The sequence below is a fragment of the Arachis ipaensis genome, chromosome B04 (genome assembly GCF_000816755.2).
Source record: "Arachis ipaensis cultivar K30076 chromosome B04, Araip1.1, whole genome shotgun sequence".
Taxonomy (NCBI): domain Eukaryota; kingdom Viridiplantae; phylum Streptophyta; class Magnoliopsida; order Fabales; family Fabaceae; genus Arachis; species Arachis ipaensis.
Genome location: NC_029788.2, coordinates 99,574,272 through 99,592,853, shown reverse-complemented (window position 1 = coordinate 99,592,853; position 18,582 = coordinate 99,574,272). Strand labels below are relative to the sequence as shown.

At 36.8% G+C, this 18,582-nt stretch overlaps 1 protein-coding gene across 3 annotated transcripts; it reads left to right on the top strand.

The window, feature by feature from the left end:
• Positions 14,780–17,197, top strand: LOC107639547 (GDSL esterase/lipase CPRD49). Of its 3 annotated transcripts, none has more exons than XM_016343080.2 (6): positions 14,780–15,024; positions 15,397–15,474; positions 15,834–15,974; positions 16,055–16,128; positions 16,397–16,546; positions 16,643–17,197. In XM_016343080.2, exons 1-6 carry the CDS (start codon positions 14,863–14,865, stop codon positions 16,854–16,856), a joined length of 819 nt encoding a protein of 272 aa, XP_016198566.1. In that variant the 5' UTR covers positions 14,780–14,862; the 3' UTR covers positions 16,857–17,197. The 3 variants fall into 3 exon arrangements, with proteins under 3 accessions (XP_016198566.1, XP_016198567.1, XP_020977064.1); XM_016343081.2 differs by having other exon boundaries at positions 15,276–15,474; XM_021121405.1 differs by having other exon boundaries at positions 15,259–15,474.

Here is an 18,582-nt window from a genome sequence, read left to right as displayed (position 1 = left end):
TGCAGTTGATGGAGGAAAAATTGTCGGCAAAGAATTTCACAAAAGTAATCGTGTTGTAAGTATAGATCTAAACCGACAATTAAACCTCAATCAAATTTAATTTGTTTCTCACTAAAGCAAACCCAATAAAAATAACCGAAGTATTAAACCTCGGGTCGTCTATCAAGGAATTACACGGAAGTATGTTACTATTGGTTATGAGATAGTATATTTTTGGGTTTTGGAATGTTGAACAAGTAATATAAATAACAAGGAAATAAAATAACAATTAAGAAAAGTCTTAGCATGGATTGATAATTGAAATTTATATCCCCATTATCATAGTCACTTGTAATGGTAATTGCCTTTTACTATCACTTAGTTAACCTCTAACAATTGGAGGTAAGTCAAGTGAGAAAATCAACTTGAATTCACAAGTCCTAATCAAAGACTAGAGTTAATGAAGTTCAAGCCAACTAGCTAGTTTCAATCACCAACTAACAAGAGACTTTGATGATTCAAAAGTCTCCAATTAATCAATTCAAGCTAAGAATATAAAAATCTAACTTAAAACCCTCCCAAGCATTTTATCAAACACTTGGAAGGCACAACATAAAAACATAGAAAACTAGCAAGGAATATTAAATTCAAATAACCAATTGCAAACATCAATAATAACAAACGAAGAAAGGAGCAATAAATATGAAATACCTCAAATTGCATTAAAAAGGGAAATCAAATCTAACATGAGAATTCATAAACTAAATTGGCAACATAAAGTAATCAACAAAAGAAATAAATAAACTAGAATGCAAGAACAATTAAAAGTGGAAGAGAAACTAAATTAAACTAAGATAGAAATCTAGAAATCTGAAATTGAGAAGAATTAAAACTAAGAAACCTAAAACCTAGAGAGAGGAGAGAGCCCATCTCTCTAAAAACTACATCTAAAACCTAATGTGTGAATAATGAGATGTGTCTCCCTTATTCTCCCACTTTGCAGCCTCTATTCTGTGTTTTCGGACTTGGAACTGGGCCAAAAAAGAGCCCAGAAATCGCCCACAGCGCTTTCTGCAAGTTACAGCATATGACGCTTTGTCACGCGTATGCGTCATCCATGCGTACGCGTCATTTGGCAAAAATCTTTGTCATGCGTACGTGTCAGTCACGCGTACGCGTCGCTCATCTTCTGCGTCAGTCACGCATACGTGTCGCCCACGCGTACGCGTTGCTGCCAGCTTCTCAAAACATCATTTTCTTGCGTTTCTTCCACTTTTGCATGCTTCCTTTCCGTCCTCTAAGTCATTCCTGCCCTATAAACTCTAAAAACACTCAGCAAACATATCACGACATCGAATGGTAATAAAAGGGGATTAAAATTAGCAAATTTAAGGCCAAAGAAGCATGTTTTCAATCAAAGCACATAATTAAGAAGGAAAATGTAAAACATGCATATTATGTGCATAAGTGTGAGAATAATTGATAAGATCCGCTCAATTCAATACTAAATAAACCGTAAAATAGCGGTTTATCAATCTCCCTACACCTAAACATTAGCATGTCCTCATGCTAAGTTCAAGAGAACTAAAAGAGTGAAGGCAAAATGGTAGAACTTATGCAATGCAACCTATCTAGATGCAAGCTACCTACATGTATCATGCTATTCTAATTACTATATATATATATATGGTCAAAATGAGTCAAGTTTCCAAGAAATCATATATGCACAATCAAGGACTAAATCAATCGTATCAAAGCACATTCACAATTGAGTTGAGTTAATCAAAAGAGTTCACAAACTTGCAAGACAAGCAATGATCAAATATGGACATATGGAAATGAGCAATTGAACCCTCACTGGATTTGTATATGCACTCTAATCACTCAAGTGTTTAGGGTTAAACCACTCAAATCTCCTCTAATCATGCTTTCTAAAACTTTGTTCTTCATCTAACCAATCAAAAATTATCAAGTGTACAAAAATGCAAATATCATGAGGGCTTTTCAAGGTTGTAATGGGGCTAAGGTAAGGGTAAGGATATATATATATATGGCCAAGTGAGCTATCATATGAATCTTTGACTAACCTAAGTTCTCACCTAACACATACACACACTCTATACAATTCTAAAATTAAGCTTAGCTATCCAAAATCTCACTTTTACATATTTTTACACACTCATGTGTCAATTTTTAATTTCATCACATATGCATTGATCTTTTTTATTGAACTTAACATTGGGGTGATTTTATTCCCCTATTCATTTATTCCTTTTCTTCTCTCTTTTTTTTTTTATGAATGAAAGCATAATATATCAATGCATATGTTTTTCTAATTTCATATGAGTAGGCACCCAAATTCCCAATATTTGTTAATATAAGCAAAAACACATTCTCATCAACCATAGTTCCCACATTTTCCCACACTTAGTTGATACACAATCTCTATCTTAAGCTAACCAAAGATTCAAATAGGGTAATTAATTATTTTTCCGCTTAAGGCTAGTGATGTGGTAATATAAAGAACAAAAAGGGGGTTAAGAGGCTCAAAGTGGCAAATAAAGGCAAATGAAATGGTAGGCTATTTGGGATAAGTGAGCTATAATCAAATGATGGCCTCAATCACATATAAGCATGCACATACACTAAATAATGGACATATAGAATGGAACAAACCAAAGATTGCAATTATAGAGAAGAAACACACAAGAATAAAAATCATGGTTAAGTAATGTAACCATGCAATAAGCTCGTTGTATGTTCTTAGCTCAAAAACCATATTCCAAACTATATATATTATGCAAGTTTAAAAAAGTTTTAACTCAAATCAATGTGAATCTTAATTGCCTGTTCTAAGAAAAAGATACATTTCTTGAAAATTTCATCAATTTGACCAATATTTATTATTATTATATATATATACTAAATAAAATGTTGTGATTATGAAAAGTAAAAAATTTTTAGTTCACTCCCTATTTTCAATCAAACCAAATTCTCTTATACAAAAGGGTAAAACTAAGCTCGATAATTCATATTTTTCCAAATCACAACTAATAAACTAAAAGTGCAATTCAAGCTAAATATCTAAGATATATACAAGCCTAAAGTGCAAAATGCAACAAAGTAAAAATAAATAAAAGTACAATAAAATAAAAAATGTACAAGTACTAAAAGAAAAATAAAACAAAATAAAGCGAAATACAACAAAATTTTGAAATGGTTCACCAAAATATAGTCCGCCGAAAATGGCGACCTCCCCACACTTAAATCTCAGCATCATCCTCGATGCTCTCAGTCAAGCTGGGTGAGAAAGATCATCGCCTGCATCTCTATCATCACCTGTTGAAGGATGTGCCTCTGGCTTTGTCGGCTGTGGCTGTGCAGGTGCCTGTGGCTCTGTAGGGTGCTCAGGCTGAGTCACCTCCTGCTGGGCCTTCTCCTGCTCATCCTCTTCCTCCTCAGAGTTCTCTGAGGGTGTGTCAGGCTCAGAGGGGATATCAGTACACCCCGACGTCACAATCAGCTTCAGATGTGCATAGCGTCGCAACTGCTCATAACGTTGCTGATTGCGGCACTCCATCTGATCAAGGCACTCAAAAAGGCGCTGCACAAGATGGTAAACTGGCTGAGAGGTGGATGATAGTGCTGCTGAAGTAGGTGGTGCTGCAGGTGCCGAAGGTGCTGCTGAGGATGTGGCCGCCTCAGTAGGAGCAGTAGTAGGTGGTCTGTGGCCTAGAGGGCCAAACCACTTGCCGTGCGGAATAACCTTCTTGCAGTCAGAAATCGGTGGTCTCTCATCCTCTGGCTCCCAAGGAACCTCAGCTCGACGAGCCATCTAAGTGATCAAATAAGGAAAAGCCAAGGTGCCTCTGACATGAACTCTAGACATATACTTTCTGATGAGTCTTGGAAGGTATAGGTCCTTCCCTTCCATGACACACCAAATAAGGAGGATCATGGCAGCTGGCACTTCTGACTCGTGAGTACTAGGCATGACATAATTTCTCAATATCTGTTGCCACAGCCTAGCCTCATCATTGAGATAAACAACCTTTATACCCCGTGGAGTTTCCTTTGACTTTTCCATAGCCCACGGGACATCAGCATCAATGGCTATAGTACGCCGGACAGCATTCTAATCAAAACTCATGAATCTAATAGACTCCTCGGCCTTCTGAAAACCATCTGTATCATCTGTTTTAGGCCAGAAGTGGAGGATATCCTGTATCGCTTCCTCTGTGACTAAGATCTGCTTTCCTCTAAGCTGCACTGCATCAAGGGTCATCCTATAATAGTTAGAATAGAAGTCACGGACTCATGATGTGTTTCCCTCTGCTAGATCTCTATCCAGAAATACCCAACCTCTCTGTTCAATCTGGTGTTCAGTGTACTTTCTCAAATTGGTTGGTATTCTGAGCTTCCTTTCTAGGTAGAGGTTCCGTTTTTCCACAAACACCGAAAACTTGAGTTCACAGTAAAGATTGGCAAATTTGACTGAGTCATTAGCAGGCACAAGTTGATCAGCCTTTTCTTGCTCAAAAAAGTTCTTTTCACACCAAAATTCATCCGATAGAATATCCGATAGAACAACGGATGACTGTCCTCTCTTCCTTTTACTGGAGCTAGCCTTAGCCTTTCCTTTCCCTTTCCTATTAGACATCCTGAAAAATAAAACTACAAGATACAGAATATTAAATAAAGCAGAGAAAAGAAAAGCAGGTAAGTGAGCAAACAGACAGAAAGCCAGAAATAGAATGATATTGATCTAACTTGAAACAACATTAAAGACAGAAAAGAGGTTCAAAATCACTTGGTCAATCAAGGTTCTATTTGACACAGAATTTTGTCAAATAGTTCCTTGTTGCTATCAACAAGTAGTTCAGATAAAGGGAAGCAAATATGGGGTGGAAATGCTAGCCGACCAGTTCATGAATTGAATTTGGCAGTAATCAAGTAGGAATAAATTTAAAATGTGCCAAATTCAGTTCACAATTGAAAATTAATAGCATAAAGATTTTAGAAAAATTCAACAGCATTCCAGTAGTACTTTGAGCGTTCCCGAATTAAAACAGCAGTAAACCAGAAGTCATATGAATTTAGAGGAATTTAAACAGATGCAGCGAGCAGTAATTCCATATGATTCAGATAACATTAAGAAAAACAAAATAGCTCAAAACAGCATAGCAGCATTCCTTCATTGAGAGTGAACAAAAATAATGACTTGAAACACAGCACCAAATCAGCAACAATGCACAAAAGCAGTAGATGTAGGCAGCATTTCTTCAATGAATTCAGCAGTCAATTACAAGTGATAAATATTCAACAATTACACATAGCTCAATCCAAGAATGAAGTTCAATTTGAAATAAGGACTCAGCAGCAGGACTTGGTCAATCAAGGTTCTATTTGACACAGAATTTTGTCAAATAGTTCCTTGTTGCCATTAAACAAGTAGTTCGGATAAAGGGAAGCAAAGACAGGGTGGGAATGCTAGCCGACCAATTCATGAATTGAATTTGGCAGTCATCAAGTAGGAATAAGGTCAAAATGTGCCAAATTCAGTTCACAATTGAAAATTAATAGCATAAAGATTTTAGAAAAATTCAACAGCATTCCAGTAGTACTTTGAGCGTTCCCGAATTAAAACAGCAGTAAACCAGAAGTCATATGAATTTAGAGGAATTTAAACAGATGCAGCGAGCAGTAATTCCATATGATTCAGATAACATTAAGAAAAACAAAATAGCTCAAAACAGCATAGCAGCATTCCTTCATTGAGAGTGAACAAAAATAATGACTTGAAACACAGCACCAAATCAGCAACAATGCACAAAAGCAGTAGATGTAGGCAGCATTTCTTCAATGAATTCAGCAGTCAATTACAAGTGATAAATATTCAACAATTACACATAGCTCAATCCAAGAATGAAGTTCAATTTGAAATAAGGACTCAGCAACAGGAATTGTTTGTTTTAAAACCAGCCACCAACAAGAAAAAGCAAGAATTTATACCCGGGCAGCATTCATTTCTTTGAATTTAACAACCAATCATAAGTATTCAACATGAATTCACACAATGAAGGTTACATTGAAACAAGAACTCAGCAGCAATCGCAATTAACAGTGTGATTAACATGAACAAGAATATAGTAGCAGTAAACAGTCCAGTTCTAAGGGGCAAATATAGGGGCAATTCATTCCCAAACACCAGCAGTAACAAGAAGAAACCTAAATCTACTATCCACGCCAGATTCTCTAACCACCTAATCAACTAACATGCATTTCGAACTAGCTAATTCTAACAAAAATTAAGCTAAGTTAACTAAATTACTTAAACATCATAGTAAAAATATGAAAAATGCAGAGAACAAAGGCAGGAGAACTTGGGAGAAGCAGAAGCAGAAATGGTAGAGGAAGGAAAATGGGAGTAGTGCCGACCCAGAAATGGCGGCTGCAACAGCGGCGCCGAAATAGAAACAGGGGCGCACAGAGGCGGCTCAGGCTCGGATATAGGGAGGGTGAAGCTAAGTGGAATGGAGAAGAGGAAAAGAAGGGATAGGGAAGAAAGATGGTGGTCGGTGGCGTCTATGGAGTCGCCAGAACTAAGCGGTGATGTGACGTTGATGGTGGTGAGTGTGAAAGCTTCAATGGAGGAAAAAAGGGAAGAGGAGAAAGACGTTAGAGGGAAGAAGAGAGAGGGCACGCGAAGGAGTAGGGTTCTCGCGTCTGGGGTTAATGAATTCAAACCCACGCGTACGCGTGGATCACGCTTGGGCATGGACGAGACAAAAATACATCGACGCGTAAGCGTCATAAACGCGAACACGTGAAGGGAGAGAAATGAGGGTTAGCACGCGTACGCGTCGGGCGAAATTGTGCTAAACGCACAATTTCAGCGCCGTTCTCGCGCAACTCTCTGTTCAAATTAAATGGGGCAGCATTTACGTACGATGCATGCGCGTCAGGCACGCCCACGCGTGGTGTGCCAGAATTACAAATGACGTGTACGCGTCAGAGATGCGTACGCGTGGGTCGAATTGTGCTCCTAGCACACCAGCCGCACGATTTCATCATAACTTTCTGTTCGTTGGATGGGAGAGCCAAATTGGTGTCGACGCCCACGCGTTGCCTACGCACACGTGTGGGTTCCCCCCCTTTTTTAAACTAACATGCTTCCAAACTAAATCTAAATATTATTAAACCATTAAAACCAAAACTTAAACTAAATAATTCTAACTAAAAATATAAATTCAATTTATTACCAACATAAATGAAAAATAAAATTGGAAGAGTTTACCATAGTGGGGTGTCTCCTACCTAGCACTTTTAGTTAAAGTCCTTATGTTGGACATTTAGTAAGCTCCTTGTCATGGTGGCTTGTGCTTGAACTCATCCTAAAACTTCCACCAATGCTTGGACTTCCAATAAGTTTCAACATTCCTAAGTGAATTCACCAAACCTTGATGACGTTCTCTACAAGCTTTGAGCTCCCAAAGTTGATCCTCTTCTATACCCGGATCCCAAATCTTATTTTTACACCCGTCTTGAAGTGGATCATCATTGTTCCTACCAGGTGGCAAGCTCTCTGAATTCTTGATGCAATACCAAACTCTTCTTTTAGATCCAACCAAATGTTTACTATTCCCACCCTTGCATCTAGCTCTTGAAGTCTCAACTTTGATGAGCCTTGATTTGTAACTACAACAACTAAACATCCTTCTCTTACGCTTAATGCCACAAAGCTTCCTAAGTTGGCCATCCGTTTCAAGAATACCATACTCAAGTGAGATAGGAAAGCGAATAGAGATAAGTCTTACCCACTCAAATGAAGAAATAGATAGCAACCTAGGCAGAGAAGTCTCCAACGTTCTTGACAAAGCATATTCAACTCCCGTCCATCCTTTTCGAAGGACTTCCACTTCCACATCATTCTCAAACTCACTCAGAGAAGGTTCTTCATACCCAAGGAGTTCATTTGCGGATGTGGATTCATCACTAGGAAGACTTGATTCATGATCATCATCACCAAGGGAACCTGCTTCTTTATCTATCCCATACAATTCTTCATAGGGAATATGCCATGGAGGTTGTGCACTAGCCTCCTTGACATCAATTTCAATCTTCTTGGAGGGATATTCTACAACTCTTGATTCCCATGGAGGTTCGGCATCTCCTAAGTCTTCAACCACTTCTTCCTCTTCAACTATCACGGCTTCCTCCACTTGTTCCAATACAAAGTCACGTTTCTCATTGTCTACTGGAGTTCCTAGTCTCTCTTTCATGCTACGTTCTTCATTATATTCTCAACATGTAGCCATGGGAGTGCTTTGAGTGTTGACGTACAGTGAAGCTAAATTATCGACTACCTCGGTCAAGGTAGCTATGAACTTTTGTGTCGTCCTTTGCATCTCTCTTTGCTCTTGAAGAAGAAGACTTAGAGTATCATCCATTGAAGATTGGGGTGGATATGAGGGTTCATCGCTTGGGAGGAAAGGTTCATGATAGGAGGGTGGTTCATCATGATATGGATATGACGGTTCAACACTCTCCATCTTCTTCACTTGTTGCACAACACACTTCAGTCCTTGGTTCTCACATGGGTCAAACTTTTGATTGATGGTTGTTTGAAGTCGGTCCATTGTTTTATTGAAATGATCCTTTGACTCTTGTTCCACTTGGCTAGTATAATTAGGATCATATGGCTCTTGGATTGATGGATACGGACATGGTGTATATGGAGGTGTTGGTTCTTGGGAGTAATTGTATTGGAATTGGGGTGGCTCTATGTATGGTTCATATGGCTCATAACTTGGTTGGTATGGTGGATAAGGTTAGAATCATATGAGGGTGTTTGGTAGTAGGTGGTTTGTGAGTATGGTGGTTCAAAGCTATGTTGAGGAGGGGGTTCATAGGCATATGGTGGGGCTGGGGCTTGTTGGTAACTACAAGAGGGTCCACCATATCCATTGGATTGATATGCACCTTGGAATGGTTCTTTCTCATAGTAAGTGGGTGGAAGTTATTGCCAAGAGGGTTGATCAAATCCTTGTGGCTCCTCCCATCTTTGATTGTCCCATCCTTGATGCAAGCTTTCATTGTAATCTCCTCTTCCTACAACATGATTGTAACCAAACTCATAGCCAAAGGGCTGAGAATTCATAGTATCAAGAGAAAATAAAAACAAAAACTAATAAGGAATAATGAAACTAAACTCCTAAAACTAGAAACAAGTGACAAAGAAACGAAAAAAATAAAATTATTCATAATATTCACAATAACCAATAATAAGGCACACGTTTGCAATTCCCCGGCAACGGCGCCAAAAATTGATGGGGAAAATTGTCGGTAAAGAATTTCACAAAAGTAATCGCGTTGTAAGTATAGATCTAAACCGACAATTAAACCTCAATCGAATTTAATTTGTTTGTCACTAAAGCAAACCCAATAAAAATAACCGAAGTATTAAACCTCGGGTCGTCTCAAGGAATTAGAGAGAAGTATGTTACTATTGGTTATGAGATAGTATATTTTTGGGTTTTGGAATGTTGAACAAGCAATGTAAATAACAAGGAAATAAAATAACAATTAAGAAAAGTCTTAGCAAGGATTGATAATTGGAATTCCTATCCCCATTATCATAGTCACTTGTAATGGTAATTGCCTTTTACTATCACTTAGTTAACCTCTAACAATTGAAGGTAATTCAAGTGAGAAAATCAACTTGAATTCATAAGTCCTAATCAAAGACTAGAGTTAGTGAAGTTCAAGCCAACTAGCTAGTTTCAATCACCAACCAACAAGAGACTTTGATGATTCAAGAGTCTCCAATTAATCAATTCAAGCTAAGAATATAAAAATCTAACTTAAAACCCTCCCAAGCATTTTATCAAACACTTGGAAGGCACAACATAAAAATATAGAAAACTAGCAAGGAATATTAAATCCAAACAACCAATTGCAAACATCAATAATAACAAACGAAGAAAGGAGCAATAAATATGGAATATCTCAAATTGCATTAAAAAGGGAAATCAAATTTAACATGAGAATTCATAAACTAAATTGGCAACATAAAGTAATCAACAAAGGAAAAAAATAAACTAGAATGCTAGAACAATTAAAAGTGGAAGAGAAACTAAATTAAACTAAGATAGAAATCTAGAAATATGAAATTGAGAAGAATTAAAACTAAGAAACCTAAAACCTAGAGAGAGGAGAGAGCCTCTCTCTCTAAAAACTACATCTAAAATCTAATGTGTGAATAATGAGATATGTCTCCCTCATTCCCCCACTCTGCAGCCTCTATTTTGTGTTTTCGGACTTGGAACTAGGCAAAAAAAGAGCCCAGAAATCGCCCCCAGTGCTTTCTGCAAGTTACATCACGTGACGCTTTGACATGCATACGCGTCGTCCACGCGTATGCGTCCTTTGGCAAAAATCCTTGTCACGCGTACGCGTCACTTGTCTTCTGCGCCAATCACGTGTACGCGTTGCCCATACGTACGCGTCGCTGCTAGGTTCTCAAAACATCATTTTCTTGTGTTCCTTCCACTTTTGCATGCTTCCTTTCCGTCTTCTAAGCCATTTCCTGCCCTATAAACCCTGAAAACACTCAGAAAATATATCACGACATCGAATGGTAATAAGTGGGGATTAAAATTAGCAAATTTAAGGCCAAAGAAGCATGTTTTCAATCAAAACACATAATTAAGAAGGAAAATGTAAAACATGCAAATTATATGCATAAGTGTGAGAATAATTGATAAAATCCGCTCAATTCAATACTAAATAAACCGTAAAATAGCGGTTTATCAGCAGTGGACGCAAGTGTTCCTTGTCATTTTCAGCAGGCTTTTCAAACAATCCTCCACCACACATATTGTCATCTAGCAATAAGCATTCACTTCCAGGAAAGAGATCATAACTATCATCTTCTAATGACTCCACTTCCCAAACTTGACTATACTCCTCAGGCAGTATTGACACCACAGCTATAGGTTGCTTAACACCAAATATTGCTTTTAAGTTGTCATCAAAACCAGTGTCAAAATTATCAGTAATTAAATCTTCATCATTTTCTCTCTTGTTTTCAACCATTACCTTCTTTCCAGCATGATTCTTTACATTTTTATTGCATTTAGGGTGATTAGAAGAATTTCCTGTTTTTGCAGACTTGGCCATGGTTGGCAAATGAGAAAAATCTACACCATGTTCCTTGTATGGATCTAAAAGAATATACTCAGGTATATTCTCTTTTTGCTCAAAAGTTATGAAAGGAGAATATTTTGGAATATTTTGACAATTTGGCCAAGGAGAATAATTAGGAACCTTATGCATGTTAGGATTATAACAAGAATAAATTGGCTTTGAGGGAATATGCACATTTTTTGGAATATATATTCTACCTCTATCTTGTGCATGATTCATGTTCCATAACTGAGACTCATAGTACCTGGGCTTAAAAGGTCTAGGCTTCACCCATTTATTTTTTCCTCTTGTAAAAGCAGTAGGTTGATTCTGCACATTTCTCACATTCTGGACCCATTTATTGTTTGAAATTTTGGTGGGAAGAACTCTTATCTTTTGAGAAAATCCATCAGATTTTTCATCAATCATGACTACAGTCTTCATCTTCTGGTTAATGGGTTGTATCCCAGTGTTGTTGACACACTTGTTCAAAAGAGTCTGACTGCCTAACTTTTGTTTTCCCTCGGCCATCTTCCGCTTTAGCTCGTTAGTTTCATTTTCTTTTTCAGCAATCTTCTTTCTCAACTCAGCCTTTTCTTCCTCTTCAACTTTGTACTTTTCAAACTCTTTTGCCGCTTCCTTATCAAAAACAGCATTGCACTTTGGGCACATAGCGATGGTGCTGTCAGATTCTTTAATTTTTAACAAAAAATCTAAAAGATCCTCACCAGGACGAGGATAAACTGGCTTCTTGTCTCGCTAAAAAATTCTCAGGTCTTTATTTTCATCTTGAGCACTAACCAGTGTGGCGTCAATTTCTACCATGTTGACTGATAGATTGAATGGCTCAATATAATTTGAATCAGCAGCAAATGGTTTAGTGTCTATCTTCATAGTAGTTTTATCCTCAAACTTCAACCTTCCTTCTTCAATTGCTTTTTGTATCAAATCCCTGAAACGGACGCAATTATTAGTGGTGTGTGAAAATACCTGATGAAACTTACAAAATTTCTTATTCTTTATTTCATCAGTTGAAGGCATCTTTTTCCCTTTTGGTAAAGTAAGCTGCTTATCTTTTAATAAAACCTCAAATATTTGATCTGCCTTAAAAATATCAAAAGAATAAGTCTTATTTTCAACTTTAGAATAAGAAGAAACTTTTTCTTTTCCTTTTCTTTTAACAGTCTTCAAAGATTTGCATACATAAGGAGGACCCCACGTAATTCGGCAATATAAATCTCTTTCTCATCTGAATCACTACTATTGGAAAAACAATCAACATATGCAACCTTTTTTTAATCCTTTTTAAAATTTTCTTTTTCTTTCTCAATTTTCTCTATCTGTCTTACTCTCTCAGCTAATTGGAAAAGATCTAAAGTATGTTGATTAACAAATTTCTTCCTAACTCCAAATTCTAGCCCATTAGTAGCCATTTTGACAACTTCAGATTCTGGAATCGGAGTAAAATATTTATTTCTCATGTTTCTAAACCGTGCCAAATAAGTGTCAATGGATTTTCCTTCTGCACGTTTGACAGAGAATAAATCTGTAAGACTAACTTTTAATTCACCTCGAAAAAATTGATCATGAAAATTTCTTTCTAACTGCGCCCAAGAATGAACAGAATTTGGTCTCAAGTTTGAGAACCATGTAAATACATTTTTTGTTAAAGAAGAAGGAAAATATCTCATCTTGAGATATTCATTAGAAGCTGCTTCCCCAATTTCAACAGTATATCGTGCAATATGCTCTACTGTAGACTCATTTTCTTCTCCAGAAAATTTTGTAAGGAATTTTAAAATTTTTCAACCTCTTGAAAGCTCTGCTTGTTGAACACATTTGGGAAAAGCAGACACAAAATATGGTCTATTTAAGCAACCAACATTAAATCCCAAACAATTTAACACTTGTTCGATATTTCTAGCTAGATTATAATGCCCCTCTAAGTTGTTTTGCCTAAGTCTTTCTAATATATCATCAGCATTTTGACCATGTCTAGGCATATGAACATCATAATTAGGAATTGCTCTACCGTTCTGATTGACATTATCAAATCTTAAACCTTGGTTGTCATTTTCTTCTAAATTTACCACAGTAGCAATCCTATTAACTTGCCTATTTAATTGTTTAATTCTCGTGTTTGTGTTTTCTAAAAGAGGATTTAAAACTGTCACCATTTGATGAGTTAACATGTTTACTAGATCATGGTGGCTTTCATCCATCTGTTGCCTAATATTTGCTAAAGATCCCACGGTTTGACTAGGTTGATTAACGGGCATTGCTCTTGACATGTCAGAAAACACAGGTCTGAAATTTTCTACCCAAATAACAGTGGATGTAGTAGAATTAGATGCACTGTTATTTCCTGTATTAATAGCATGTGAAAAATTTTGTTGTGATATGTGTGAACCTGACACCCCAAAAACAGGTACATTTGACATGCCATATGGATTTTGATAAAGAGGATTTTGAAAAGTTGAGTAGAGAGGCACAGGCAATCCTTGTGTCACCATGGGGGGACATACCCCGGTGGCAAGCCATATGGCGGCCACTCCACGGTATTTATGTGAGTTGCATTTAACCCTGTATGGGCATGGTCAACGCCATCATGCCTCACTGACAGCAATGTAGGCTCTGCGTTTGAAATCACAGGAGAATTTCCGGATTCATTTCCTCTAGTCTCATCATTGGAAGTAGAAGAAGATGTTGCAGAAGTATTTGAGATGTCAACTGACGCTAATTTCTTTGCCTTTGGGCGCACGAACTTACCACTGCGCAACCACATGCAAATTTAAAACTCCTGGTTTTCCTTTGACAATTACAATCTATTGACAATGTCCCACAAGACATACCAATTTGTTTTTCTCAAATTTTGTTTATGTTTAAAAGAAAACCTGGGCATCTCAATGTCGCAATTGTAACATCAAATAAAATTAAAAAGAATAAAAGTAACAAATAAACATATAAATGCAAGGTACCGGTAGCGAAGTAAATTGCAGAAATTGAAACAAAAAGGAAATTAAAAAGAAGATGAAGGAAGAAACATGAACGTAAAAGAGAAGAAGACGTAAAAGTAGAGGAATTTTATTAATAAAAACTGAAAAAAAAATAAATTACAAGTGTTTTGAGTTCAGAGAAATTACTTAAGATTTTTAATTTTACTCTGTGATGTCAAGGGGTTGAAAGCGTTTTGGGTTTCTAAGTATTTTTCAAGAAGAACTGAACTCCTTACAATGTGTTCCTAAAGCTTTATTTATAGGTTAACCTAATTACCATTTGTACACCTGTTGCGGAAAATTTAGATTGGTCCGTAACCGTTGTCACACCTCTTATAAATTTCAAAAATCAAATAGATAACCAATAATCAAATGATCCAATTTAATTTAAAATAGATATAAATATTATGTATAAAGACATCACCACATAACTAATTATTTTTTCTATAATTTTTTTATAAAAAATATATTTTGTCTAACATCGAGTTAAACAATAAAATTAACGATGATCTTTTTTCTAAAAGTACTTTGTTTTTTATGTGAAAAAAAATTGAAGTGAACTTCTAAAATATTGCAAGGACAATCGAGAAGCATTGGAAAATGCCCGACTATAAGCAAAGCAAAGCATAAAACACATCCCATGTCCACAGAATTTCAGCCAAAATGACCATTTTGTCACAGTCAATAACTGCCACTGTGCATGTATATAAGCGAGAGAGAGAGAGGGAGAGAACAAGGACCAAAGAGGAAGATGGTGGGACCAAAGAGGCCTCAATTCGTGTTGTTTGGTTCTTCCATCGTTCAACACAGCTTCTATGACCAAGGTTGGGCGGCCATTCTTTCTCACTTGTATGCTCGCAAGGTACACTTTTCTCTCTCTTTTCCAATTCATGATTCCAGTGCTATTTACAAAAAATTATAGAAATTAAAAATCAACAAGTTATATTTTCGATTTGAATTAATAGAAGCGTTCGGTATAGAGACTTGAGAATATGGTAGATATCCTAACAGTTAAACAAAGGTAATGAAGAATAAAATAAAACTCTAGGTGACACCTTTAGATCTCAATCTACACAAGAAATTATTACTTTTGTAGTGTTTTTATTGGTGTAGGCTAATAGACATAGCCACCATGCTTGTTGAACAATGGAAATTGAATAACATTCATATGTGGCTTTGTGGGACTAATAATGCATTTTGATGGATTAATTCACGAGACATTCGCATGGCACAGGCAGACATAATTTTGCGAGGATATGCTGGTTGGAATTCGAGGCGTGCTCTCCAGGTTTTGGATGACATTTTCCCCAAGGTACTAAGCATCGGATTGTTAAACAAGGATCTTGAATGAGTCTATGAAGCTAGCATGGATTTTAAGTTTGATTTTTGCAATATTATACGAGAGGAGTGCTAGGGGGCCACCAGGTTTTTGTGATTTGTAGCTATCAATTAGCCATCATTAGTATTTTTAATAGTGTGAGATTACTCACTTTTCTTTTGCTGGTTAAGTGCTGGTCAGATTTTAATAAAAGTGCTGGTCCCCTAGACTTTCTCGTTAATCATTATACAATAATGATCTCCTTAATAGTTATATGTAGTGATTAATTGATTTATGCTCTGACTTGCAAATAAAGAATCACCCTTTTGTTTTTGCTATCTTCTTCGACTCAGAATGCCCATGAGCAACCATCACTTGTAATTGTGTACTTTGGTGGCAACGATTCAGTTCTTGTGCATCCAAGTGGCCTCGGACAACATGTACCTCTCCAAGAATACATTCAAAATATGACCAAAATAGCTATCCATCTAAAGGTAAACAAATGGGAATTTTTTCCTGTGCAGCTAGTGTATATATCTGTCCAAAGTTTGACATGAATGTCAATGATTGCCAGAGCCTTTCGAAGAAGACTCGCATTATATTTCTTGGTGCTCCTCCTGTCAATGAAGCACAAATTCTTGGAAACAGGTCCTGACTGCAGTTGAATTGCAATATAGTTTTGCAGAATTGAAAAGGCAGAGATACACATAATGGCAATATCTATATTTATATAGAGGATAAGATTAGATAGTGATGCATATAACCTTACTTAAAGCTATGCTGCATTTCATCTACTTGTGACAACTTGTGAAAATTCTGAAGTATGGCTGGTTGCTTTTCTATTTCCTGATTTTAATTCCAGGGTTTTTATTTTAATCTTAAATCTGATGAATAAGTTGTTGGACTGGAAACACAGTGATCTACTGGGTCGGCCACTGAGGACAAATGAATCGTGTCGAATATATTCAGAAGCCTGTTTGGAGCTGTGTCGTGAGATGAATCTCAAGGCCATTGACATCTGGTCTGCCATCCAGAAAAGGAAAGACTGGCGAGACGTATGCTTCAAGTAAGTATGCTCTCATACCTCCCAGAATTGGAAAAGAATGGGTTCAAATTCTGCATTTCCTTTATTTGATTTGCTGGTTTGGTTATTTGTCCTTAGCGATGGGATTCATCTGACGGCTGAGGGAAGCGAGATAGTTGCAAGAGAGATACTGAAGGTCCTCAAAGAAGCAGAGTGGGAACCAAGTCTGCATTGGAAGTCAATGCCAATTGAGTTTGGAGAAGATTCGCCGTATGATCCGGTTGCTGCAGATGGAAAGACAACTAAAAATGTCTCAAGGGAGCCCTTCCCTGAAAATTTGGATTGGGATTAGACTTGTGGATGCTGCTGATTTGTGGAGGCATCTTAAGAGATTATGAAGGCAGGTTCTGGGCTTGATGGCTGGGAACTTCATGACGAATTCGAGAGGCGTATGGTTGTGCAGATCGACTGGTTTTGCATGGTCATGGATTAGTTTGGATGTTACATTTTTATACTCTTCCCCATTGTATGTCTTTATGTTTCAAAGCTGATGCTATTGGCAGAGCATTTCCTAGATTAGTGTCTATGTTACTGTTTCTTCCTTGGGCATTTTGTCCTCCAGTTAATATCACTTCTGCTGTTACTTGTAATTTTATTCATAATAAATATCTATTTTTGATAAAATAAACAAAAGTCTTAAACATTAATTTACATAGTCAATATATAATATAGTGACTTGGCCTTTCTGTGGGTAAATATCGACAAATATCAAATATGAATCTTTATGATTTTAATTAACTGACATAAAAAATAATGTTGTGGATGATAATATAAACCTAATTCCAACTGTCAAGTTTCATCGAAACACACTTTCATATATCAATTTATGAATTTTGTTGTCTCTTGAAGGATTTTCTTTCATTGGGCTGCGAAATTAGCCTTGTTGGTTTGTCCTCCTTCTCCTTCCACCAACGGTATTGGTCCACTTTGTTTTTGCCTTCATTTTGCTCCTGTCTTGCTCCACCTCCACCACTTTATAATCTGCCCATGTCTTAAGTTGCTTTTGCTTTTTGTTTAGTTCTAATTGCGTTTAGCCTACCAAATATGTGATTGTCACTTGCTAATTTAACGTATTTTGCTCTTTTGGACAAAATTTATTTTATTTTTGTAAATTTGTGCAAGTTAATTTATCAATAATCCCAAATTTCAGAATTTGATAACACAGGTTAATTTCTGTTTCTATAATTATTTAGAAACTATTTATAACTAAAAAGTTGATGATACAACAACGAAACCTTGTCTCATTAGGTGGGGTCGACTACATGGATCAAACGATGTCATTGAGTTCTATCATGTATTATGTCTATAGAGAGACCGTTTACATGTAGATCTTGTTTGACCACCTTATGGATGGTCTTCCTAGGTCTCCATCTTCCATCTCATCCACCCTTCTAACTATGTGCTTTGTCGGTATCCTTCTCACATTTCCAAACCACGTGAGACGCGATTCTACCATCTTTTCCACATTCCAACTCTCTCTCTCTCTCTCTCTCTTATATTTTAGTTTCTTATTCTATCCAATTATGTATGACCACTCATCCATCTCAACATCTTCATCTCTGCCACACTTAACTTAAGTTCGTGCTCCTTTTTGGCCGCCCAACACTCTGTATCATAAAGCATAGTCGGTCTGATAGCAGCGCGATAGAATTTACCTTTAAGTTTTAAAGACACTTTTTTTTCACATATAAAATCAGATGCACTCCGCCATTTTGACTAACCTGCTTGGATCCTATGATTTACATCTTGTTCAATATCTCCATTATCCTGTATGATGCACCTAAGATACTTAAAACTTTTAACTTTTTGTAAGATGTTTTCTCTAATCTTCACCTTTGTATTAGGATTTCCCTTTGGCGATCGAACTTACATTCCATATATTCCATCTTGCTACGGCTTATCCGCAGACCATGCACTTCTAGAACTTCTCTCCATAAATCCAACTTCTTATTTAGGTCTTTGCTTAACTCTCCCATAAAGACAATATCATCGGCAAAAAGCATGCACTATCACACAGG

Excerpts from the sequence above, each read along its gene's own strand:
- LOC107639547 (XM_016343080.2), top strand. The coding sequence starts at position 14,863 with ATGTATATAAGCGAGAGAGAGAGAGGGAGAGAACAAGGACCAAAGAGG. Across the intron at positions 15,475-15,833 it reads TGGATGACATTTTCCCCAAG|AATGCCCATGAGCAACCATC; the intron begins GTACTAAGCATC and ends TCTTCGACTCAG. Across the intron at positions 16,547-16,642 it reads TGGCGAGACGTATGCTTCAA|CGATGGGATTCATCTGACGG; the intron begins GTAAGTATGCTC and ends ATTTGTCCTTAG.